General features: G+C 43.2%; 1 protein-coding gene across 1 annotated transcript; it reads left to right on the forward strand.

Moving 5' to 3' along the window:
• Positions 1 to 2,036: 2,036 nt before the first annotated feature.
• Positions 2,037 to 23,622, forward strand: WSB2 (WD repeat and SOCS box containing 2). Its single transcript, XM_072142459.1, has 9 exons — positions 2,037 to 2,433; positions 10,051 to 10,222; positions 10,309 to 10,562; positions 12,769 to 12,900; positions 18,269 to 18,369; positions 18,871 to 19,043; positions 20,197 to 20,313; positions 20,768 to 20,875; positions 22,044 to 23,622. The coding sequence occupies exons 1-9, from the start codon at positions 2,352 to 2,354 to the stop codon at positions 22,207 to 22,209; spliced, it is 1,305 nt and encodes a 434-aa protein (XP_071998560.1). The 5' UTR covers positions 2,037 to 2,351; the 3' UTR covers positions 22,210 to 23,622.
• Positions 23,623 to 27,102: the final 3,480 nt, after the last annotated feature.

The raw sequence follows: 27,102 nt of genomic DNA on the forward strand, positions 1-27,102 counted from the left end.
CTCCTGGCGCATGTTCTGCAGAGTGGCACATGGAGGAGAAGAGGAGCCTGGAAAGGAGAGGATTTTTTTGTCTGCACTAGGGGCCTCCAATAGACAATTTATTTTTATTTTGCCATCTCCTGCCGCAAATAACTTTTTCAAAATTTGGTGCACGGAGCTGTGGGTGGTGTCATTTTTTGCGACTTTTGATAATGTTTTCAATGCTTCTATTTTTCGGACTGTACAACCTTTTGATCACTTTTAGAATTTTTTATATTTTTCAAAATGGCAAAAAAGTGGCATTTTCGACTTTGGGTGCTATTTTCCATTACAGGGGTAAAGCACAGTTAAAATAGTTATTATATTTTGATCGGGCATTATCGGATGCGGCGATACCTAATGTGTTTATTATTTTTACTGTTTATTTATATTTATTTGACTTCTAGGGAAAGGGGGTGATTTGAATTTTTAGTTTTTTTCATATTTTTTTAACTTTTTAATTCTGACTATTTTTCAGACTCTAACTCTAAGGTACTTTAACATAGGTTGTCTGATTGATCCTACCATATACCCCCATACTACTGTATGGCTTCGGTAGACCTGAGGCTGTCATGGCCACCGATCGCCGCTCCCCGATGACAGCACGGGGAGCCACTATCTGCACCAAGATGGTGGGTGTTATCGGTAAGCATTTGGTGCAATATGCAGCAAAGACTTACCAGCTATGGTGAGGGCTCAGCCCATGAGCCCTCTCCAAGCGCCCGCAGCCGACGCGCACCGTACTATTACGGTGTGCATCGTTAAAAGGGTTAAAGTTGAGCAGTATGGACAAAGAACCAGACATTTAACCCCTCCCCATACAAGGTGGGCATTTGCTGCATATTGCAGCAAACACCCACCGGTAACACCCGTAGACAGTGCTGGCATTATTTAAAGAAAAAAAATAAAGTAAAAGTGTAAATCATCCCTAGAACACATATAAACTGTAAAAATAAATGTAAGGTGTCGCCACATCCTAAATTCCCGTTCTATCAATATATAAAAAAATTATTTCCGAAACAGAAAATAGCGTCCAAACGTCTGAATTGCCACTTTTTCGTCATTTTTCTATCCATGAATATTTAATAAATATTATATTTAAATAAAAATGATCAGTCATACAGCTCCCAAAATGATATAAATTAAAGCGCTTACTTAAAAAAAAAAATTATATACCGTAGTTCCATACACCAAAGTGTGAAAAAGTTCTTGAACTCAGAATTTAGCAAAATGGCAATTTTTTTTTTTTCTTACAAAAATCTATAAAAACGTAAATAAATTTGGTATCCCTGTGATCGCAGTAAAAGTTTAAATCACCCCCTTTCCCAATAACACATCCAAAAATAAATAAACAGTAAAAATTTCCAGCCGATAACAAGCCCATATACATCTCTGTTAACAGAAAATAAATAAAAAGTTATCACTATTGGAATGAGGGGAGTAAAGAAACAGAAACGCAAGTTTGTGAGGGTTAAATTGCCACTTTGCAATAAATGTGTTGGTTTTGGTCGTAGTTTGGGCACTCAGGCGCAATGTTGTGCCATTACTGATGGGTAAAGAGCAGCGGATAAACCTTTCCACCAAGGATTTGTGATTGCAAATAAGTGGCATAAAAAATCAATTTTTTACATTTTTCAGCAGATTTTAATGCTTACATAATGCAGATATTGTTGTTACATGTGAAGATGGTTCTATATTTTTAGTGCCTTTTTTTCAAGATAATGTCATATCTGGATCCTGAAAGGAGAGAAAGAGCATGAAAGAACTACAGCTACAAAAAACTGATCGTGTGAATACCCTCCTGGCAGCCACACGCAGTTACTGGAGCTGCTGTCGCGTCAGGCCAGCTTTCAGCCATTGTGACGCCGCCTGGAAACCCTCCATACATACAGAAGCAATGCAGGACGGCCAGCAGGTGGCGCTGTTGCTGCAGCACTTCTCTATGGTAATGTGAAGGCTGGGTCACATGACCGGAAGTGTCAGGGAGCGCTCCTCTGTGTGTGGTCTGTGGGGTCCTGGTTCTCCGGCGGGTAGGATTCCCCCCCCCCCCCCCCCCCGTGACTCCCTGAGCCCAGCACCCATCACATGGAAATCCGTAGCCTCCAGCCGGCACCCGCTGCCCCCTCACCCTGAGATCCTGCCCCTCCTCCCCCGACCTCTCACACCCACACACTGCACTATGAGTCACCCAGCCCGACGTCCCACTGCCCCCAGCTGCCCCGCTCCATGTCCCTGTGTCCCCGTGTACCTGCCCGGCAAGGAGAAGACCCCGCACCTCCAGTAACCCGCTGCCCGGCCGAGCCTGTGTACTGCCTCCCTGTGACCCGGGGGACATGGCAGCCGGGAACACACTAACCCCTGGTGTCCCACTACAGATGGACAGGAATACACTGCTGCAGCCGGAGGGGAAGGAAGGTGAGTCCTGGACGTGCACCCTCTGCCTGATCACATGCTGTGTAGACGGGGGTCCTTCATTTATCACACTTTACTGGTGCCACTCTCCCTGCACTGTCACTCACTGTATAGTCAGGGGGGCGGGAGTCCCTGCACTGTCACTCACTGTATAGTCAGGGGGGCGGGAGTCCCTGCACTGTCACTCACTGTATAGTCAGGGGGGCGGGAGTCCCTGCACTGTCACTCACTGTATAGTCAGGGGGGCGGGAGTCCCTGCACTGTCACTCACTGTGTAGTCAGGGGGGCGGGAGTCCCTGCACTGTCACTCACTGTGTAGTCAGGGGGGCGGGAGTCCCTGCACTGTCACTCACTGTGTAGTCAGGGGGGCGGGAGTCCCTGCACTGTCACTCACTGTGTAGTCAGGGGGGCGGGAGTCCCTGCACTGTCACTCACTGTGTAGTCAGGGGGGCGGGAGTCCCTGCACTGTCACTCACTGTGTAGTCAGGGGGGCGGGAGTCCCTGCACTGTCACTCACTGTGTAGTCAGGGGGGCGGGAGTCCCTGCACTGTCACTCACTGTGTAGTCAGGGGGGCGGGAGTCCCTGCACTGTCACTCACTGTGTAGTCAGGGGGGCGGGAGTCCCTGCACTGTCACTCACTGTGTAGTCAGGGGGGCGGGAGCCCCTGCACTGTCACTCACTGTGTAGTCAGGGGGGCGGGAGCCCCTGCACTGTCACTCACTGTGTAGTCAGGGGGGCGGGAGCCCCTGCACTGTCACTCACTGTGTAGTCAGGGGGGCGGGAGCCCCTGCACTGTCGCTCGCTGTGTAGTCAGGGGGGCGGGAGCCCCTGCACTGTCGCTCGCTGTGTAGTCAAGGGGGCCGGAGCCCCTGCACTGTCGCTCGCTGTGTAGTCAAGGGGGCCGGAGCCCCTGCACTGTCGCTCGCTGTGTAGTCAAGGGGGCCGGAGTCCCTGCACTGTCGCTCGCTGTGTAGTCAAGGGGGCCGGAGTCCCTGCACTGTCGCTCGCTGTGTAGTCAAGGGGGTGTGAGTCCCTGCACTTACATACAAATTCAACTTAAGAACAAACCTACAGAACCTATCTTGTATGTAACCCGGGGACTGTCTGTAATGGGGTCTACAAGGATCGGTTAATGTAACAAACCATTACACTTCACTCAATGATCCTTGGTGCCCAAGTCCAGGCGCTGTAGTTATTTGCAGGAAACCATTTGGCATTAGCCAGCCATGTCAGGCGACTGTAATGGTGGAGTAGAGCTGCTATCCTAATGTTTCTAGACTGGAGTATAAGGCACAGGTTCTGCCCTGTCATGGGGTCAGGTTGGAGAGTGTACCTGGATAACACTGGAGGGACCCATCATGTCAGGGTCGTCATCTCACCAGGTGTAGCTTGTCTCATATGATGGACTTTCTTGAATCGTAATTATTTGACAGGAGACTTCCACCAAACTCGAGCTCTTCTGTCTGGTGTCTGTTACCACTTGAATCATTGCGCCAGAAGTATTTTCAGATATTTTGTAAAACCTGAAGAATGTGTAGATTTTATACACGCAACATATACGCTGTAAGGTTTAGAAAGAGCAGGAATTTCTAAGATCTGAGAACTATGACATTGTGAAAGTCCTAGCTCTGTTTGGTGGCATGTAGGAGGGGCATTGATACCAGATTGACAGCTGCTTTTTATAGCCAACCAAAACCTCCAAATCAGACCAAGACAGTGTTTAATGGCTCCTATTTGTCGACGTTCCAATCATCACAACAGAATCCTTGAGAATCCTGAGCAACCATGGTTCATCACTATCTGTATGTGTTTAGACCAAGATGGCGCTCTCGTTGCCTGTCCATGCGGTTTGAAGAACTACAGACTGGAATGAAAGCAAGAGGAGAACTTCCAGAAATATCACTTCACATACCTATGTGACATTAAGCCGAGCCTACACAAACCACCAGGAAACACTTTCACCAAACTGCAGAATACAGATTCAGGAGTGGAGGTCTCCCCTCTTCATCGATAATAATAAAAACTATATGTGTTGCTTTTGTTTTGGATGGAGTCGAAGATGCAAACTGGTGTGGAGACCACATGGGTGAAGCTACAAAGAGGGAAAATGACATTGGTTCTACTAGTCAGGGTGTGCACTGGCATAATGTACCGTAGCTGGATACCACTAGCCTTCATTCCTGGTACACCACAGCTTCATGTTACATACATATGGTCAACAAACCAGGGGTCCGGCCAAAACAACTATGGCAGGCCACATCTGGCTTGTTTCCCTGTGAGTAGCTTGTAACTTACAGCCTAAATGTCTTGTCATGACCTGCAACATGACCAATGATTTCCCATCAAGCACATCTGGGACATCTGTTAGTTGACAATTGCAATGGGAGATACCAGCAGCGGGTTGGGATGATTTGCGTACCCAAGCAGAACATTTCTCACAGAACCTTTAACACCAAGGGAACCTGTTGTCCAAAATATCTCTGCAAGGTTCTCAGGAATGAAGGCCATGAGCTGCCTCCATAGTCATGAACCAAAAAAAAGAGGCAAAAATCTGCAATCAATAAATTAAAACTGCCTTTATAAAAGGGATTTACAGTGAAACCTCTGCAAAAGACTTCAACCCTTTGAGAAACCCCCACCCCAACTGTGAATTCTATGGACCTTGAATCTTGGGCCATAGTAAAAATACATACGTCCGAGGCTTGTACATCATCAGATGAACAGCAGCCCACCATGACTTCCACGGTGTCATTTTGCTTGGGTTTTTTTGTTTCCCTTTTTCTTGGTGATTTTATTAGTTTTTTTTGTTTTTTTTCCCCCTTTGCTTTCTCAGGTTTATTTTTTATGAATCCTACTCATTTTATGACTTGCACTTATTGAAAACTTCACAAAGCTCTTTCTGTCACATAAAGTAAATCTGTGCATATATTGTATTTTTTCATACAATTTGTGCAGATTGAACAATAAACTTTCAGCTTTGTGATAAAGAGGAGCAGCCGCCCACTAGCAGAGTCCATGTGTAGGGAAAACAAAATAGAGTAATTAAAAGTTGCAAAAGATAAAAAGTCTCCAATGATTGTAAGGTGCTCTGTCTTGAACTTCAAGAATTAAAATAGAGGTCAAGATGTAGCTCTTTGGTATTTGCTTCTTGTCTTGAGAATTGCACATCCATACCACGGGAGGACTTTGAAGCCAAAAAACAAAACACTGCAACATGTATCAATAATCAAGCTGTCAATACAGTAGTAAGGACTAATATAATACTGTCATATTAAACTGTATACCCTGTATCAGATACACTCAACGGCCACTTTATTAGGTACACCTGTCCAACTGCTCATTAACACTTAATTTCTAATCATCCAATCACATGGCGGCAACTCAGTGCATTTAGGCATATAGACATGGTCAAGACAATCTCCTGAAGTTCAAACCGAGCATCAGTATGGGGAAGAAAGGTGATTTGAGTGCCTTTGAACGTGGCATGGTTGTTGGTGCCAGAAGGGCTGGTCTGAGTATTTCAGAAACTGCTGATCTACTGGGATTTTCACGCACAACCATCTCTAGGGTTTACAGAGAATGGTCCAAAAAGAAAAAACATCCAGTGAGCGGCAGTTCTGTGGGCGGAAATGCCTTGTTGATGCCAGAGGTCAGAGGAGAATGGGCAGACTGGTTCGAGCTGATAGAAAGGCAACAGTGACTCAAATCGCCACCAGTTACAACCAAGGTAGGCAGAAGAGCATCTCTGAACGCACAGTACGTCGAACTTTGAGGCAGAAGACCACACCGGGTGCCACTCCTTTCAGCTAAGAACAGGAAACTGAGGCTACAATTTGCACAAGCTCATCGAAATTGGACAGTAGAAGATTGGAAAAACGTTGCCTTGTCTGAGTCTCGATTTCTGCTGCGACATTCGGATGGTAGGGTCAGAATTTGGCGTCAACAACATGCAAGCATGGATCCATCCTGCCTTGTATCAACGGTTCAGGCTGGTGGTGGTGTCATGGTGTGGGGAATATTTTCTTGGCACTCTTTGGGCCCCTTGGTACCAATTGAGCATCGTTGCAACGCCACAGCCTACCTGAGTATTGTTGCTGACCCTGTCCATCCCTTTATGACCACAATGTACCCAACATCTGATGGCTACTTTCAGCAGGATAATGCGCCATGTCATAAAGCTGGAATCATCTCAGACTGGTTTCTTGAACATGACAATGAGGTCACTGTACTCAAATGGCCTCCACAATCACCAGATCTCAATCCAATAGAGCATCTTTGGGATGTGGTGGAACGGGAGATTCGCATCATGGATGTGCAGCCGACAAATCTGCGGCAACTGTGTGATGCCATCATGTCAATATGGACCAAAATCTCTGAGGAATGCTTCCAGCACCTTGTTGAATCTATGCCACGAAGAATTGAGGCAGTTCTGAAGGCAAAAGGGGGTCCAACCCGTTACTAGCATGGTGTACCTAATAAAGTGGCCGGTGAGTGTAAATTTTAAGAATAAAATAGGAAGATACCCAAAGATCTGGAGGAAAACTTCAATAAGCAGTCTTAGACAAAAGTAACATATGTGTGACAAACTTAGATACACCAATAGGATATAGACAGGGGTCCCAAACCCAGTCCCGCCACCCAATGCGGGTTTCTTCTTTGGGAAGTGGTCTGACTTCCCATCCTAATCTGATGCGCAGCAATCTGATGTCTGAATCATCCAAACAAGCAAACAGCCATAACTTCAGCTTTTCTAGAGGCGGTCACACTTCCTGATGATTAATGAAGTGAGGACATTTGGATAGCGGCACTTTGGCTGTCGCTTATCCTCTTTTATTGTTGCACATACTGTTTCTGCATTTTTTATTATATTTTATTATTATTATTATGTTGACTTAAAACCATAGGATTCCAACTCAAAATCCTACTAAATTGGTATCGCACTCCCCAGCTCCTACACAAATTCTACCCATCCGTTCCTAATAAATGCTGGAGATGTGGAGGACCTGATGCTACATTGTTTCATATTTTCTGGAGTTGCCCTGCCTTGCTCCATTTCTGGCTGGAGGTTAGGTCCCTTGTTGGGGGGATCCTTAATGTGCAAGTCCCACTGGACCTTGAAATTTATATACTAAATCTGTATCCTAGTTCTCTCAGGGGTTCGAGTGCCAGGTTGTTCCTACACATAATAACAGCGGCGAAGTGCTTGATTTCTCTGAATTGGAGACGTCCTGCTTCTCCATCACTATTGGATTTGTATGCACGTCTTAGGGACCTCCGATCAATGGAATATATTACGGCTGTACTTTGTCATACCACAGATACATTTGAGAGGATCTGGACTCAATGGGACGTATATAATGCTAGATTGATTTCCTAAATGTTACAAGTGATTATATTACTTAGGATGTTATCACACCTATGCTGTACCATAAGGAATGCTTTACTTATGTGACGATTGTTACTTTGTTCCTTCTCTTTTTGTTCTTTTTTTGTTCTTTTTGTTTCTTTGTTGTTTTTCAATATTTTGCAATTGCAAGATGTAATAGTATTTTTAATACTTTTGTATGCCTCCTGTGAATCAGCTTATATGTGATTTGTTCTTTTCTTTATGAAAAAATAAAAAAATAAGAGTTGAAGAAAAAAAAAAACCTAGAACACCCCGTTTGAATCCTATCTTTTTCGCATCACAGGGAGGAACACCTCAGTGTTTGTCATAGGGAATGTGTTGTAAGTTTGTTGTCCTTGTAACATGGTTGCATTGTGTCATTTACAAGATGTTCTTTGTATCATCTTACTGTTTACTTGGTACATACTGTGTGACTGACTGTCTGCTAAAAATCACTTTCTCATATGAACATCTATTATCTTGACAGGTTTTCGTGGCCCTTTATTAGAATTACTGTCATTTCTTCATGTAACTAGTTCATTTTAAGTGCCTCTTTGTCCATCGGGATCAGAACCATATGATAGCATGGGATGCAAGAAATGCAGTGTTAACCCAAATCGTGTATTATGCATACAGCACAACATAGGATGATTTCTGACCTCTTGTATCAGTAGCTCTAGGGTGCACCAGATGAAGGAGACATAGGAAGAAGAAGCAGGGAGCCACAATGGAGGAATAGGAACGGCAGAGGAAAAAAAAAAAAAATCTACCAACCAAACACGATGGGGAAGATTTATCAAAAGTTTCTTAAAGTATGTCAGTGGAGTCTTCTCCTGCTCCAGATTTATTAAAGTCTCTGATGCTAGATGGTAAATCTGGTGCAGTATAAGACTGACTAGTTACATCTCCTAATTTTCATACTAGTCAAAGTGCTTAAAAACTGCCTTAAAGAGGACTTGTCCCGGCGATTTGGGAAACAAAACCACCCAAAGGTCCTTATGAACCGCTGGTTTAGTGTCCCAAATCGCCCTTTTGGTTGTCCCTCTGTTCTATTTTTTATTTTTTTTTTTAAAAAGGGAACTTTTATCCTTCCCTCGGTTCAGAGCTCCCGGCACCTGCGCAGACCCCCAACTTCAGGGCCATATACTGTGAATAAATCGCTCGATAAATCGTACTGCTCTCACTTCATTGAAATACTGCCAATTTTTAATAGCTGGCACAGAGGGGCTAGCTGAAAGGTGTTTTGTGACCCTAAATCACTACTTCATAGGGACCTGTGGGTGGTTTAGTCCCCCATACCGTGGCACGATGTACACAGTTATCGTTTTTTTGTGCAGATTGTACCAAAATAATTTCATACACAGATTGATAAATGTATATAGACCACAGCATGATTTCTATATATCCCGGTAGAGATACATGTCTTATTTTGCAGCTTATGTACAGAGAGTTTAGATGGAGTGACCTTACAGAAGGTGAAGTTGTGTGTGATCTCTCGGGGGACGGGGCGAGCAGGCTGTTTATCTGTTGGCCTGTTCCTGGATTTCTCTTTTTAGGGAGTTGGCAGTGGATCAGTCCTTTTTGTTTCCTGTGTGAGTGGGTGAGAGGAATGTACTTTTAAATGTGGCTCTGAAAGTCTGTAGGTGTGAGCACATCTCTTCTATGATGATACAGTGGTAGAATTTCTTTATTGCCTGGAATGTGCTTGCTCACCCATACTGTAAATCTGTAACCTTAAAGGAATGTAAGCTTTGGCTCCCACGGTTGTTTGTATGTTTTCCTGTACTCTCTGTATAAGAGAAGAAATGCAAGAAATCATCAAGACGATCTATATACATTGCATTAGGGCTTTTTGTGTCAGTTTTGTAGGGATCTCAGCCTGAAACAGTCGGACTATTTTCCCCTTAACACCACCTCCACTCCTGTAGGGGGCAGTGTCTGGAGTGCCTGTGGAGACGGCCAGCGTGTGGCGTTCTTGGGCGCTGCTAGACAGCACCCGGTGTAGAGCTGCTTGGCAATGAAGCCGGCCGCTGGATATATCCGGACGTAAACCTGGCAAAGAGGCAAAAAGTATTCCCCACCATCTATTATATGCCTAAGGCATACTATACTGTGTGTACATAAAAGTTGATGTGTTTCCTTACTCTGTTGAGCTTCCAACATCTTCCTTTACCAGCATGTGACCAATAGTAAATGAGCTTTGTGTTGTTGACAGAGTTATTGCGTCTTTCAGATACGCCAATCCTGCTGGCAGAGCTACGTCCAGCTCGGGAGCCTCTGTATGATTGGAAATCAAGCTGCGAGACATGGAGTGTCGAATTCTCTCCCGATGGCTCCTGGTTTGCCTGGTCTCAGGGCCAGGGCATCATTAAGCTAATCCCTTGGCCACTGGAAGAGGAAGAACTGTAAGTTAATTGTTACTATAAGCAGAACTGAGGAGTGATCAGGAACTAGTCTAAAACATTATTTAATTTTGTTTTTTTTTTGTTAGGAGGCCGCCATCATGCAGATCCAAAAGTCAGTTCCACAAGGGCTCCGAAGTAAAACGGAAAGGAAGCCTAAAAGAGAAAATGATAGACTGTGGCCAAATAGTTTGGAGTCTGGCATTTGGTTCCTCATCTGCACCAGCTGGATGGAAGCTATGGCCACTTTCCAGGCAACAAGATGCCAAATCTAATGACACTTGGCTACTTTTGGCTACTGGACTGAGTGATGGACACGTCAAAGTATGGGAAGTACACACAGGTAAAGTGTTCTCCGACTCCACAATTCTGTTTTCCTGGTTGCTCTAGCTGTTCTTGCATGAGACCAGGCCTTCCTTTCCAGTGATATTTTCCTCTGATCTGTAGCAGAGGAGCTTCACTACTGAGCATGTACATAAAGTGCAGTACACATTCAAATCGACTGAAAGCTTAGAAGAGGATGCACAACCCATGGCCAACAGCTGACATTCAGCCTCTCAAGCCACAAGTTGTACCCTGCAACCTGCTGACAGTCCAATGAGCACTTCCATAACTGTTGGAAGCATTCAGTCATACAGGAGGTTGGGTAGCGGTGAGTGAAGCTAAGTAGGTCTTACTGCTCCTGTGTCCTATTCTGCCTCTTTGCTTAATGTCCTGAATCCTGATGCTGGTTGAATGTGCTGGTATCAAGATCCTGAATAGAGCGCCCCCAGAAGTAGGAGGACCCAGGAGTGGTAAGTACGTCTGCCAGGTTCTCTTCTTTATGTACAGCTCTTCTCTGGTTCTTGATGCTGGTGCATACAACCAGTGTGGGACACGGAGCAGAGCGGCACATGGAGGAGAGAATTAGCTGCAGTGTGATGCAGGGAGGAGAGGAGCAGCCAGGAAATGAGGGTATGTCTTCTCTGGGGGTCACTCCAGTACTATTATCTGCTCTGGGGAGTTGTCTGCTCAGAATTCAATATTTGTTTTCTGGGGTATTATTTATTGCTGCACTGTAGCATTTATAATTTTTGGGGTGGCATTTTGTGTTGCAATGTGTTTAGAGCTTCATCTAGAGCAGTGATGGCGAACCTATGGCACTAGTGCCAGAGGTGGCACTCAGAGCCCTTTCTGTGGGCACTCAGGCCATATCAGCCCAGGACTGAGTTCACCAAACAGGAACAAATCCATGAAATCTTCCTGCAGTCCTAGGCAATTTATGAGATGCTGCGCTCAGCACTATTTTACAGCAACACTTCATTGGCTGTTTGGAACTGCTTGAAAATTGAGAAGGTGTTGAAAGAAGTGCATTATCTTTGGAGGTCTTCCTGCTGGACCCACCATTCTCCCTCTACAGAGAGACCCTGGAGAGAAGCTATAATGAGAGTCTGAATTTGCCCTCCTTCTTTCAACTGTATTGGTGGCCTCAGGCGACCGATACAATTAAAGAAGTGGAAGAAACAGGTAAGTTACTGCTTAAAATGGCACATCAGATTACAACCAAAACCCACTTATTTAGTTTGGGCACTCGGTCTATAAAAGGTTCGCCATCACTGATCTAGAGTGCTGGTTACTGATGCCGCCCCTTGAAGGGAACCTTTAACCAGAAGGCTGTTTTTAGAAGTGCGCAGGTTTCCTTAGACACAGTAAAGCATAACGTAAAAATGTTCTTGCAAAATCTCTAACTTTTATGGTTAATGAAATTAATTGGATGAAACTTTACCTGGCTCCCTGCCAGCTTTCAGCTTTGAGTCCCGGGTGTGTGTGGTCCAGAGAGTCCCCTCCACCCGGGGTAATCGCTCATCACATTTAAATTCAAATCCAGGGTCCCTCCTCCTCCTCCTGCCCCCTCTTCCTACTCTCTCTGACTGCAGCAAGTAAAGTTCAAGCAGTCGGTAGCTAATACTCGATATGCGCAGAGAGGAGTGAAGACCGGCCGCTTGCTGTGGTCAGCGAGAGTAGGGGGAGGGAGGAGGAGGGACACTGGATTTGAATTTAAATTTGAATGTGACGAGCGATTACCTAGGGCGGAGGGGGGGGGGACTCCCTGGACCACAAACCCCTGGGACTTGGAGCTGAATGCTGGCAGGGAGCCAGGTGAAGTTGAATGTAATTTATTTCAGCCTAAAAGTAAGAGATTTTGTAAAAATGTTATGTACTGCTTTACTGTGTCAGTGGGAACCTGTCACCAGAGGGCTGTTTTTAGTAGTACCCAAGTTCCCACAAAGTTGAGCAGTTTCACAGTGCAGCCCTAAGGCCAGGGGTGAACACCATTTATTGGTCCAAGTCCTTGGATCAGGAATCGAACATAGATTTAAAGGAAATATAATAATTTATTTATTATATTTATTATTTGTGGAGTTTGAGTCGGTCCATTTTATTGTGGGGGCGCAGGAGCTGCCTTCTTAGACATTTCTTTACTATTAGGAGAGAAATGTAGGTAGTAGAGTATTATGTAATCTGGAAGCATCAACTGATGTCGGTCTATTTATTTGCTTATTTTACAGGTCGACTTCTCTACAATTTGTCTGGGCACCAAGATGTGGTCCGGGATGTGAGTTTTACAAAAAATGGCAGCTTGACCCTTGTCACAGCATCTCGGGACAAAACATTGAGAATTTGGGACTTGAAAAAAGATGGTAGGTCTGAGAACCTCCATTCTGCCACAGTGTAAAATGGATATAGAGTTACTGGGGGAGGTTTATCATTGGATTTGCTGGGCTTTTTTTGCGTAAAAAAAGTTGCATAGATGGGATTTGTGACTTCTCATTGCTAAAAAGTAGCACAGGAATATTTCTGCCACTTCACTATACAGGTGGTCCCTGATGTAAGGACACCCAACTTGCATACGGCCCCTAGTTGCAGACTGGCCACTCTGCCCACTGTGACCTCTGGGGAAGCTCTCAGGATAGTCCCAGGCTGCAATGATCAGCTGTAAGGTCTCTGTAATGATGGTTTATTGATAATCCTTGTTTCTGTGACCGCAAAATACTTTGATAATACAATTATCACAGGGACAAAAGAAAAATGGGTCTGGAGTAAGAACGATAAAATATACCAGTTCCAACTTACAAACAAATTCAACTTAAGCACAAACAAAAATAACCTATTTTGTTTGTAATCCGGGTCACTGCCTGTGCTGGCGTAAGCATAGAACTACTGCTAGTGCAACACCGTGCATTCAGATCAGGACTTGCGAATTTTTTTAAAAGGTCACAAAAAAGTTACATATTCACTTCAGCCCCCTGCTGGTGTGCATGCTGCAACTTTTGATGCATTTTGCACATTTTTTGTACCTTTTTGAAAGAAAACTCTCAGACTCATATGGAACATAACATACCTTCTGGTGTTGGATAAGTGGTCATTGTAAATCTTTTTGTGGGAATAAGTCCAGGCAATGCTCCCTTTAAATCCTGCACACGCCATTATACAGACATGTGCCTTTAGTTGTGGTCAGTCATTATATGTAATGACACATACATTACAAGTCAGAGTAATTGTTTGTAGTTCAGGGTGTGTGGATTGCTGAAATAACTTTGCATCCGTAGTTATGTTTTCAGGAAGGCACACACCCTGGTTGTCACGAGGAACTTAAACTTCTGTGAGGTTGAATGTTCCATTGTTCCATACATTCTTAAAGGGGTTTTCTGTACCATATATACAGAATGAGATAGAAGTGTCTGATCACTTCAGGTCCAATTACTGGGACCCCCAGGGATCATGAGGATGAGGCCAGTTGGCTCCTGTGAGGAGGTTGGTTCCATACTGGACCTAGGGGAGGCTGTGGATGTTGTATTTCTGGACTTTTCCACAGTGCCTCATAAAAGGTTGGTACATAAAATGAGACTGCAGGGACTGGGGGAAAATCTGTGTATTTGGCTAAGTAATTGACTCAGTGATAAAAAAAGAGGCTCCTCATTAATGGCACATTGTCAGATTGGGTTGACGTTACCACAGGGGTCAGTATTGGGGGCCACTTCTTTTTAACCCCTAACAAGCTGGCCTTTTTTTGTTTTATATCCATATTTTGCTCCTCACCTTCAAAAATCTATAAAAACGTTTTTTTTATTTTTACACGTTAAGAGCTCTGTGTTTTTTTTTATTTTGCCGTCTTCTGGTGCTAATAACTTTTTCACACTTTGGTGTTGCGGGTGGTGTAATTTTTTGCGACTTTTGATGTTGTTTTTAATGCTTTTTAGGACATTTTGGTCACTTTTTATTGAAATGTTTTATATTTTTCAATATAGGGTGCAGCAAAGACTTACCTCACAGGCTAAGCCCTCTCCATGCACCCGACTTGCGCTGTACAATTACGCCGCCTGTGGGGAAGGGGTTAAAATTTTTATTAATGACCTTTACAGTTAAGTTTCAATATTTGCAGATGATACTAAACCGTGTAAAGTAATTAACTCTGAGGCCGATAGTATGACATTACAGAGGGATTTGTCGAAGCTTTAGGAGTGGGCAGAGAAATGGTTAATGAAGTTATTGTAGATAAATGTAAAGTTATGCACTTGGGCCATGGAAACAAAAAGTATAATTATGTTCTAAACAGTCAATTACTCGGAAAAACTGCAGCTGAAAAGGACTTGGGGGTATTGGTGGTAAACTTAATTTTAGTGACCAGAGCCAGGCAGCTGCTGCTGAAGCAAATAAAATTATGGGATGTATCAAGAGAGGAATAGATTCTCATAAGGACATGTCTTTGCCCTTATACAAATGACTGGTCTGACCACACATGGAATATTGGGGCTCATTTACTTACCCGGTCATTCGAGTTCACAGAAAGTGCATTGTCCGTCTATAATGCACCGTGCGGCGATTCACTAAGATCGTACACCAGAAATCATGAATTCTTAAAGGTTGGACTTGATGGACTTGCGTCTTTTTCCAGCCTTATATACTATGATAAATAGCCCTTTGACTGTGGAACTTCCTGACAATTTTTATACACAGTCACAGTAAATCACTTCTATCTTTATGAGGAAGAAAGGCAGAGGGTACAAGGACACGGGAACAGATTTCTTTAAAAGTTGTATTTCATAGTTTATTATCTGCACTATTCATTTATGTTTTGTTAATTCAAGTTACGATTTAAACTTTCCTGTTAGCTGAGGTCATAAGACTTGTGTTAAAGGACACCTAGAATCAGATGGTAGTACTGATGGTAGAATATCCCCAATTACCTGCTTGTCCTGTTTCCTAAGGGATAGAATAATTTAGGAACGTCTGGATTCTTCCAAAATTAACTTTGTAGAAATATGTAAATGGGCCAGAGGCGCCTCTCTGCTCTGCCATCTTTTATTTGTACGCCCCTATTCTGTTAATATGTTAAAAGAGAAGCCGGCTTTGTGTGTCTCGCTGAAGAAAATTCCTGAGGGAGGCAGAATGAGGGAGCTAGCTGTGTGACTTGGCTGAAGAGAAATTGCACGGCTTGTGACCCGTTGAGTCTCGTGGCAAGGTACCCACGTTTTTAAAAGTGATTTTTTTTTTTTTTTTTTTTTTAATATAAACGATTTTTATTTTGTTTTAACAATAAAGGTACAGTTACGTATATTGCAAATTATACAAAATAGAGTGTTGCACAGTCATGGCAAATTACATAGTTTCATTACTCTCTTTTCAATTTGTACATAGGTTGGGGAAAGGGTGGATGGGTAGTGGGATTATACACTCATCGCCACTTTATTAGGTACACCTGTCCAACTGCTCGTTAACACTTAATTTCTAATCAGCCAACCACATGGCGGCAACTCAGTGCATTTAGGCATGTAGACAATCAAGACAATCTCCTGCAGTTCAAACCGAGCATCAGTATGGGGAAGGAAGGTGATTTGAGTGCCTTTGAACGTGGCATGGTTGTTGGTGCCAGAAGGGCTGGTCTGAGTATTTCATAAACTGCTGATCTACTGGGATTTTCACGCACAACCATCTCTAGGGTTTACAGAGAATGGTCCGAAAAAGAAAAAACATCCAGTGAGCGGCAGTTCTGTGGGCGGAAATGCCTTGTTGATGCCAGAGGTCAGAGGAGAATGGGCAGACTGGTTCGAGCTGATAGAAAGGCAACAGTGACTCAAATCGCCACCCATTACAACCAAGGTAGGCAGAAGAGCATCTCTGAACGCACAGTACGTCGAACTTTGAGGCAGATGGGCTACAGCAGCAGAAGACCACACTGGGTGCCACTCCTTTCAGCTAAGAACAGGAAACTGAGGCTACAATTTGCACAAGCTCATCGAAATTGGACAGTAGAAGATTGGAAAAACGTTGCCTGGTCTGATGAGTCTCGATTTCTGCTGCGACATTTGGATGGTAGGGTCAGAATTTGGCGTCAACAACATGAAAGCATGGATCCATCCTGCCTTGTATCAACGGTTCAGGCTGGTGGTGGTGGTGTCATGGTGTGGGGAATATTTTCTTATAACAACAAAATTTCCCCTTCCAGGAGGGAGGGGGAAAGAATATTAGTGGACCCCGTTAATGTATATTCCGTGGTGGCTGGGTATTTACATATTCAATTCAAACTTCAAAAAGTCGCACGGCCAGCGACCACTAATACCCTTTAGCCACCAGGGTTGGGTGATAAAACTCAACTTTTATTAGATATAGTTTAAGACTTTATAGGTAACGAAAACTCATTTTAAAAATCCTCTATATTGGCTGCTGCTAAATTAAAACTTAAACGTGCCGCTCAACCAAGCCCACCCGACATGTTTCGCTTGGTTGAGCGGCACGTTTAAGTTTTAGTTTAGCAGCAGCCAATATAGAGGATAGGGCAATTCAGTAATATACAATCTAGTGAGGGCTAACTAGAGGAATTACAATGCCTGGAATGGGGCAATCGACTATATAGGAATAGATCAGGTAGCCTCTAGGAATACTTCATAGTGATATACACAATATCTTTGAGCTATACAGGAATCGACCAAGTAGCTCCCAGGAACACTTTACAGTGATATACAATATCCTTGAGTGAGAAGTTGATCGCTCTCCCTCTGGGAAGATTAGATATCTCTATCATAGTCCAATGAAGCGCCTGAATAGCATTCCACCCCACTAACCCTTCCCTCTATTGCCTGTCTGCAAACTTTTAAAATGAGTTTTCGTTACCTATAAAGTCTTAAACTATATCTAATAAAAGTTGAGTTTTATCACCCAACCCTGGTGGCTAAAGGGTATTAGTGGTCGCTGGCCGTGCGACTTTTTGAAGTTTGAAGGGAATATTTTCTTGGCACTCTTTGGGCCCCTTGGTACCAATTGAGCATCGTTGCAATGCCACAGCCTACCTGAGTATTGTTGCTGACCATGTCCATCACTTTATGACCACAATGTACCCAACATCTGATGGCTACTTTCAGCAGGATAATGCGCCATGTCATAAAGCTGGACTCATCTCAGACTGGTTTCTTGAACATGTCAATGAGTTCACTGTACTCAAATGGCCTCCACAGTCACCAGATCTCAATCCAATAGAGCATCTTTGGGATGTGGTGGAACAGAAGATTCGCATCATGGATGTGCAGCCGACAAATCTGCGGCACCTGTGTGATGCCATCATGTCAATATGGACCAAAATCTCTGAGGAATGCTTCCAGCACCTTGTTGAATCTATGCCACAAAGAATTGAGGCAGTTCTGAAGGCAAAAGGGGGTCCAACCCGTTACTAGCATGGTGTACCTAATAAAGTGGCCGCTGAGTGTAGGTGGGTGACTATTGAGGGAAGAGGTAAATAGAGAGGAATGGATCATGAGGGAGGAGGAGTGGGAGGGGGTTGGGGTGGGGCAATGGGAAAAGGGGGGGAGGTAAGGTGAAGTAATTGGATAAGCAGCTTGCCCGTGCGGATGTTTAAAAGTGATTTTAGCTATAGATTTTTATACAAAAAGGCATAGGGCACAGTATGAAGACTTCTATGGGAACCTATCATTAGGTGTAATGTTTAAAACCCGACCACAGGTTTCCTTTAAGGAGCCGATAACATGCTACAGTATTTTTTTTTTTATTCCCCAGGTAAACTGATGCAGGTGCTTTCTGGACACGTACAGTGGGTTTACTGCTGCTCCATCTCCCCAGACTGCAGCATGTTGTGTTCCGCAGCAGGAGAAAATGTGGTAAGAAGATTCGATCGATACTTGTTATGTCTTTGTGACTTTATTGATCAGTTATGTCATTTATTCGATTGATGTCTCACAGCTTATATTAGGGACTGTTATCGGGCGTGAGCTCCGACCTGTCCACCAAACTCTTTAATGTGATAAAATTAAGAATTTTCATAACATGACTCTTGGGTCTTGTACACACAGCAGATTTTTGACATAGACTGACCTCTATCAAAGTCTGCCTAGAATCCAACCCCCAACATATAAAGAATAGAACCTAAAGCAAGATTCACAAATCTAATATTCGGATATGTTCAACTGATGGGGTGCAATTGAAACTGATACCACATGCATTGTTTTCAGTAGCTCATCTTCTGCACAGACAACTGTGCCCATATGTTTGTTGCAGAATATCCTGGTGATCCCTACTCACTTTTATTTGATCTAAATGATATTTAAGGATTTATTTGTAAATATCAGACATGTCATGACAGTCACTTTGCCATTACTTAGGTGTTGCTGTGGAGTATGCGCTCATACACACTTATCCGGAAGCTGGAGGGCCATCAGAACAGCGTGGTGTCATGTGACTTTTCTCCGGATTCTGCCCTCTTGGTCACGGCCTCATATGACACCACCTTAATTTTGTGGGACCCTTACACTGGGGAGAAGTTAAAACAGTTCCAGTAAGTTGCTGCTTGATTTATAGACCTGTATGTTGGTTAACCTCATCTCAAGCATTCATATAAAATTGTACAATATCCCATCTGATGTGTCAAAATATGGTTCTGGATGGGGGTTGTCCAGAGGCTTAGACTGTGTTCACACGTGGTGTTTACATTGTGTTTTGAAACACAGTAGAACATCGGATGAGAGATGTTAAGTTAACATTGCATTATCAATGTAATTCGGTAAAAGGGTTGGCCACTTTACCTCACGTTTTTGTAATGTGTGGGGGTCAGGATAGTAGGTAATTCACTAATATACATCTATTAATAATTCTGCTCCACTTTAGTGGTATGTAAAGTGAAGCCTCCTGTCTTTTACTTCATCAGCCGGGCATTCCTGACCATATAATGGCCACAGATGGAGGGTCATGTGATCCTAAATGTCCATGAACAATCACCAGTTAGAGATCACATGACTCTCCATCTGTGGCCATTTAATGGACAGGAATGTCTGGCTAATGAGGTAAAAGACAGGAGGCTTCACTTTACATATCAGTTCTGCTCCGCTTTTCCTTATAGATGCAAATATCCAAATTTCCTGCCCCCAACACTTATACACACGTTACAAAAACATGACGTAAAGTGGCCAACCCCTTGAACCCTTTAACGACCCGTGACGTAATAGCTCCCCGTGACGTCATCGTCGATCAGTTACTATGACAGCCTCAGGTCTTCCGAAGACCCGAGGCTGTCTCGTTTTAACCCATTGATTACAATGTGCGATTCGCACAAAAAAAAGAATTATAAAAAATTCAGAAGATCGTACAGCACTAAAAATGCTAGCGTTGAAAACTTCATCAGAAGTTGCAAAAATTTACACCACCCACAGCTCCATACACCAAAGTATGGAGGTTTTCATTTGTAATTGTATGAAAACATTATAAAACCTATACAAATTTGGCATCCCCATGATCGCACCGACCCTCTCATCAGCTGTTGAATTGTTTCAAAATGCAGCGTAAATGCCAGGTGTGAACGCAGCCTGAAGGTCTCCCTGTGAATAATGTGCAGCTGCTGGTAGTGATCTTGTGCAGCAGTGTAGATGCAATCTGAGCATACCTGGTGATCTAGAACTGAATGTATAGAAATAACGTGTGTGTTTTCCTGTCAGCCACGTTCCATTGTCCCCGGAAGTGGAATACAGTAGTGCGGAGCCACAACTCAGCTCTCTGAGATCTGTCTGCTTTTCCCCAGAAGGCCTCCACCTTGCTAGCCTGGCAGATGACAGGTGAGAGGGCTGCGGAGGGCGTTTTATTGCTTACATTGTGCTAACACCTGGTGGATGAGTGTGAGAGGAAGTGAGAAGTCCTTTTCTTCCATTGTTATAGATCTGTCGAGCATCTTCTCCCATTGCTGGGCTTTACTTTGAACCTTTTGTTCATTTAGCAATGTCAATTTTCCAATAATTACAATGGGGGGGGGGGGGTACAGTTACAGAGCCACCACTGCTGTTCGGCCGGTATTCACTGCACTATGCCTGGACCCTGGGATCTGACCAGCACAACAGGTTGTTTCCATGGGTCCAGAATGTTTGTGTGCAGAAGACCCAAGAAAGAGGTCCTCAACCTTTTTGTAACAAGGGACCTATTGGGATGTTTTGATGTGAATATGTAGTGTGAACGCCTCAGTATATACCACTGATGTCTATGAGATAATTAAAGAAAATATATTTTTTACTACAGGTTTTTGAGGGTCTGGTCCATAGAAGTACAAGAACCCCTGACTGCTGCTCCGGTAACCAATGGTCTAAGTTGTACCTTTTTTCCACAGGGGGGAATTCTTGCGACAGGGTAAGCAGAGAGATGTTATAAATATATATACACAAACACGACTTGCTATGCATTCTATCTCCATTCCTAACTATCAAACCAATTATAAAAAAAGGGGGAGGGAGGCTTGCCTATGAAAGAACGTTCTCACATTTTGATCCCCTAGTGACGCATACACAATAAAGATAATTTTTAACCCCTAACTTGTGTGCTGACGATGTGCTTAGATTATCAGGGTACAGGATAAGATACACTTGCATTAAGCTTCTGAACTGTTTACTAGTTTTTGGCACATAGAAAGAAAGATGAGACCGATCAGTCATGAGATGGATATAAGACGCAATGACACACTTAGCTCTGCGACCTCTCCTAATCAATAAGACACACAGTCAGCTCTGCTATTCACCCCCTCCCCTCGATGAAGACCTTATCTTGCCTCTGTACTGCTCTATGCCTCCTGCTCTACAAGGAATCAGCCCACCATAGTTAGAAGTTTAGGGTTGCCCCAGGGCCAACTAAATTGGACTAATAAAGACAGGTTGGAATTAGATCTGTGAAATGTTGTATTTTTGTTAATATTTCATTAGAGAATGTGTTATTTTGTTCTCCCAGGTATATTTAAGACTTGTCTTCATGGGAGTACCCCTTCAAAGCTAATTGAATAACGCATGGTGCTGGACTCCATTCATTGTATTCCTAGAACCTAGAGTCATTCTTCTCCCTTCAGGCCCTGAAAAAAAAAATTGTCTGTGATTGGAGTGTTCCTTTAACTCTTTGTTGCCCCTGGACATCCAGAACAGCAGTTTCAGAGCTCCCCCTTCCCCTTTGGCCCTTTCTGGCATACTGGTTCTGTACTGGTGTTCAGCACTGGAAAGACAAAGTAGTGTTTTCTGTTTATTTTACACAGGGGATAGACCATCAAAAGTAATTCTTTCATAACCCCTTTTATTGGTGAGATTCCAGCAGTAGATTCATCAAATACCTTTTCCAATAGCAACAAAAAACAACTCAAAAGCAAATTTAAGAGGCTGTAAGGTTAATACACCAACGGCAACTATTCTTGTGTCCTTCAGGGACGGATATCATCGGCACTGACAGTGTATGCTTAAAAAACTAGAAAATTTTTATTAATCATCCAAGTAACATCACAAAAAAGCAGGTGCTTATGTCATATATTTCTGTGTTTCAGGAACAGAGATGGTCACGTACAGTTCTGGACCGCCCCTCGACCTCTGCCTTCACTACGACACTTGTGTCGTATGACATTACGGCGTTTCCTGACCACCTATCAAGTCCTTGCATTACCAATTCCTGGAAAAATGAAAGATTTTCTTATCTACCGGACTAATTATTAGCCTCCCTTCCTAACAATTGGTGGTAATGAGCATTGGAACTGACCTTGCTATAGAACTATGAAACCTTACACTGAAGCTGCAGAAACCTCAATCCTAAAATATCAGACCGGATGCTGTAAGATTACAGAGACCAGGCTTGTAGCTTACATGAGATTATGATGAAATGACACGTATGATTGTAGCCATAGATGGTAAAGGGCCAAAATAATCAGCGGGTTTGTGTCTATCTGTAAACATTTTATGCCCCAAGAACGTAGACTTCACAATCTCCTTTTCTGCTTTGAAATTTATACCAGATCCAATTACTTTACAGTAAATGTAATAAAAGTTCAAAGCAAATGTAAAGTTTTCTGCTCAACCTTCTGTTGTAATCAGTTGTAGAGAAATGGTCATTGTGAGATTATCGGCTATGCTATGGGATATATGTGTGATTACTTGGACATTATTATCATTAGATTGTCGGGACATAAGTGAGAGGCTCGTGAACAACACTCAGTGGCCAACATTTATCAAAAACAGTGGAAACTGTACAGGGTGCGCCAGATTCATAAATTGTGGCACACGTTCTGCTTTAATCTGGCGCCCCCTGCACTGCTCTGGAATTGGGCACCATTTATTTTTTTGTTGTACTTTGTTCATGCTGCAAAATTGTGGCGCTTTTTGCACAGAATTGTAGTGCTAACAACCCCCTTTAGGTGCATATTTTTTCTGTCTTGTTGGACACAGAGCAGCCGCGACACAAAACTGCTGTATGCACTTTATAAATACAAGCAGTTTGCACCTTCTTTTTTTTTCGTGAAAAGTCAGATAGAAAACTGGCTCTGGGGCTTTAATAAATGTGGCCCGAGGTCTCTGGGTTTGATGGAAATACCTAATGCATGACTGCAGCGAGGAGGAGCAGAAGGCTCAGGGCCCACAGCCATTAAAGATTTGCCTTTCCTATAGGTTCTAGCAAAGAAATTCAGCATTTGTTGCAACAAGGATGTTTACGTTCTATTAAAGCAGTCACTTTTCTGTATTAACAAAAAAAATAAAATCTATCACACGTTCACCAGTAGTATTTGGTCTCGGCAACTGGTTAGGTGCCTCGGCCACATGCAGAATGTCACCTAAAAACACGAACCAGCACTGAATTCTTTACAGATGATTTATACCTAGTTATTCAAAGTCTTAAAATGGTATTCTGATAATCCAAAAAAAAAAACCTGGAGAATTGAAAATCCAACAACATCGCCCCCCCCAAAAAAAACACTGCAGTTTTGTCCAGTGATGTCTATAGGTGGTTCCCTGGCTGCTGACTACTCCCTGGGATTGCATTGTGTATTACCCACCAGAAAAGCCCAGGATGTAGTTTGTTATACATCAGTAGGGAGAAATCTGCATTGTACCTTAATAAAATACATTCCTATTCAAGATTTGAGTTTCATTATTCCCTTGACATATGTTAAGCAGTTAGAGACCACAGTTGAAGCATAAAAAATGTTAACCCCGAGATGGGAGAACTGTTTGGAGGAGCAATTAGACAGGGCATACTCACACCTGTGCCATAAACACAAAAATACAACAAAGACAAAAGAACAATTCCATCTGTTAACCCCTTCAGGACGCAGCCGGTTTGTATGTTAAGACTCGGCCCTTTTTTAAAAAATGTGACCAGTGTCTTTTTGTGATTTTAGTTCAGTTACTTTTGGGGAGATGGGGGGGGGGGTTAAAAATTCAATAATTTAGGAGACATTTGAAAAAAAATTACAATTTTCAAAGTTTCAAATGTTCTACTTTTTATACAAAAAGTCTAACCAGACATTTTTTTTCTCTGTAGAAGCCTTTTTACCATTCGTCGTCTTTATTTTTCCATAACAGTAAAAACTTGTACGGGAGTAATCATGGAGGCCTGTGCCATACTATTATTACATCAGAGAGCGCCAAGGGGTTACAGGGCTGATCTCACCACTCCGCTATGTTAAGAAATTGAAGACCTTCGTCGTTGCCTCGTGCATAAGTCCCTATATATGATCCTTGTAGTCAGGCATCTGAGATTGTACATATATCAGTGCTCAACTGATATATACAAAAAAAAAATTCCTTCCTTACATGTAATAATCACTTAAATATATTTATGCCTAAACCTCATATACTAGGAGGGGTTAATCAAGTGTTCATTTATGAGGTTTCGGTAACTATATTTAAGTGATCGTTACGTGGAAGGAAGGTATTTTTACGAAGATACATTTATTAAGGGCTTTGCGCTGCACTTTTGTCAGACTGTGTTCTTCATGGCTAAAACGGCTTGCACAGGTATTTAAAGGGGTTATCCGGGTTTAAAAATCTTTTTATGGCCGGGCTGGGGAGGGATAGTTAAACATAATAAACATGGACTTACCTCCTCCGGCGCCGCGGTCACTTCGATCCGTGCCCCTGTAAACAAACAGGTGCACGGAAGCCGCGCAAAGGGAGCTTCTGGTCCGCGTTGTGGACGGCTCCTCCCGTCCGTCCCTATCTCTCAGCGTTGTAAGCGCTGGGAGATGGTGCGCATGGGAGAATCCGGCCGTCCGGAAGCTCCCTGTGCGCCGGTGTAATGAAACCGGCGCACGGAGAAGACGGGCCGCTGCGCGGGACATCGGCAGCACCGGAGGAGGTAAGTACATGTTTATTATGTTTAAATAGCCCTCACCAGCCCGGCCATAAAAAAATGTTTAAACCCGGATAACCCCTTTAAGAAGTGTGTGTGTGCTGCAACTGTTGTGCACGACCCTTTTTTGGCGCAGCTGCACTGGCATCCATGCAACACAAATTAGGTGGAGTGTTGTTTGGCAGTCCGACTGATTCAGACCAAGCGCCGTATTTAACTTTCAAATTGTGTTGCACGCCCTATGTTAAAGGTGCACAACAAAAAAAAGATGGTGAACTCTGTTGGACCTGAGCGGGGGAAGCGACACATTTATTCATGATTTCTGGTGCACACAGGATTGTATTTAGACGCCTATGGTTATGTCAAACGCTATGCCCCTGAAGAAGCGAAACCTGAGGTCGGATGAGGCGTTTTTAACCCCCTATTGTGGGTATAAGAATCTATGTATATAAGTATCGTTAAACTTGGGTGATCTGCAAGATGTATTTGTTCTTTTATAGGATCTATAACAGGTATTCAGAAAAGAAAGCGTCTCAGATGCCTGACTATAAGGATCATACTGTATATTGGGACTTATACACGAAGCAACGCCTAAGGTCTTCCATTTCTGAACATAGCGGAGTGGAGAGATCAGCCCTTTAACACATGGAATTGTTCTTTTGAAAAGGAGTTGAGCATTGACTCAGTGATACTGAAAGGGGCTTACAGATTTGACAGTAAAGTGTTATTTTATTTTTAAACCAACCTGTAGCAGGACTAGAGGCCTGCTGTACTGAAGCAGAGGAAGCAGTTAGGCCTCTTCTACACTCATGAGTGTGATGCAATGAACTCGGATCTCCCGGGCCTGAATGCTGCAAACCGGAACTGAACTTTGCATGTCATTTCAGTTCTGGTTTGCAGCGTTCGGGCCATGCGATCCAGGCAGCACGCGTTGCGAGTGTGATGCGAGTTCAAAAGGGGCCTTACTGTTAGGGTGAAGACACACATGGCGTTTTTGGGCCATTTTTACTAAGTGCGTTTTCAGATCGTAAAAAATGCATGCGTTTTTGTCAGTTTTTAATTGTGTAAATTCAGAAAATCGGACAAAAACGTATGCGTTTTTAACGATCTGTACGATGAAAACTAAAAACGGCCTAAAAACCCTTAAGCTGCATAAAAATAAAGGGATTAACAGGTGTGTGTGTGTGATGGGATCAAACATTCCAATATCAAATGACTTCTAGAGAAAAAAATACATATGTAGAAACCCCACCTCCACAATGTACAAGATACTTTTGCTTTAGTATACATTTGTATTTTTAAACTTTATGACAATGCAATCCAAGTGAATCAGGATTAACTCCTCCATGGATGTATATTCATTTAGACCTAACTGCTTGCGTTTGGGAGGCAGAAACGTATTTAGCTTTTTTAAAAGGCAAAACACTTGTTGCTACTTCCTTATCACAGAAGTTTATGGAAAGTTTCTCTTGATGCACTTTAAATGCGTTTCAAAATTCAATCCAAGTGCATGGTGTGAACACAATGGGTAGATAGCAAATGTTGTACAGCGAGACACTGCGTCTAATTTCATCTTACACTGCCAGATTCATCAAAGTGTCTGAGGCTGGATGATAAACCTGGTGTAGTTCAAGACAACTCCTATAAATTCTAACAGAACACATGCAAGTGAATGGTAGAATGATGGAACTTTGCCAGCATGAGTTTTAGGGTAAATTCACACTGCCGTCTGCGGGGCCGTACATGCGGCTGCAAATACGTCCCCATAGACAGCAATAGCGGCATAGCTTTCTCTATCTTTTGGCGAGTGTGCGGCCATGCGCCGCTGTTTTCTATGGAGGGAGAAGGGGCCACCATCTCCTCCTCCTCTCCAGCACACGGCAGGCATACCGCATGTGAATGAACCCTTAATGTAATTCATCAGTGCTAGTAGAAATCCTGTGTTAGGATTGACTTGCATGGTAGCAGGAGGCACAGACAATGGCTGACACAATATCTGTGGTTGGGAATACTCTTTTCCATCTTGAGATACATACCCATTGAAGGTATTGTGGGTGCACACATGGGGAGATTCAAGTTCAGGATTAGATAGAATAGATCCATGTATTTACATGTTAGGTCTGTACATACAATATTATATAATGAAGAGGCCCCTATATGATCCTTTACAGGTGCAATGACAACCAGGATGTGCAGGTCTATGTAACCTGTAACCCTATGACTATTGGAGTCACAGTGTGGTTTTACATCACAAAAAAAATGTA

The sequence above is a fragment of the Engystomops pustulosus genome, chromosome 1, assembly GCF_040894005.1.
Source record: "Engystomops pustulosus chromosome 1, aEngPut4.maternal, whole genome shotgun sequence".
In the NCBI taxonomy this organism is placed as follows: Eukaryota; Metazoa; Chordata; class Amphibia; order Anura; family Leptodactylidae; genus Engystomops; species Engystomops pustulosus.

Coding starts and splice junctions, on each gene's coding strand:
- WSB2 (XM_072142459.1), top strand. CDS start 2,352: ATGGCAGCCGGGAACACACTAACCCCTGGTGTCCCACTACAGATGGAC. Junction 10,223..10,308: donor CCACTGGAAGAGGAAGAACT/GTAAGTTAATTG, acceptor TTTTTTTGTTAG/GAGGCCGCCATCATGCAGAT. Junction 20,876..22,043: donor GGGGGAATTCTTGCGACAGG/GTAAGCAGAGAG, acceptor TCTGTGTTTCAG/GAACAGAGATGGTCACGTAC.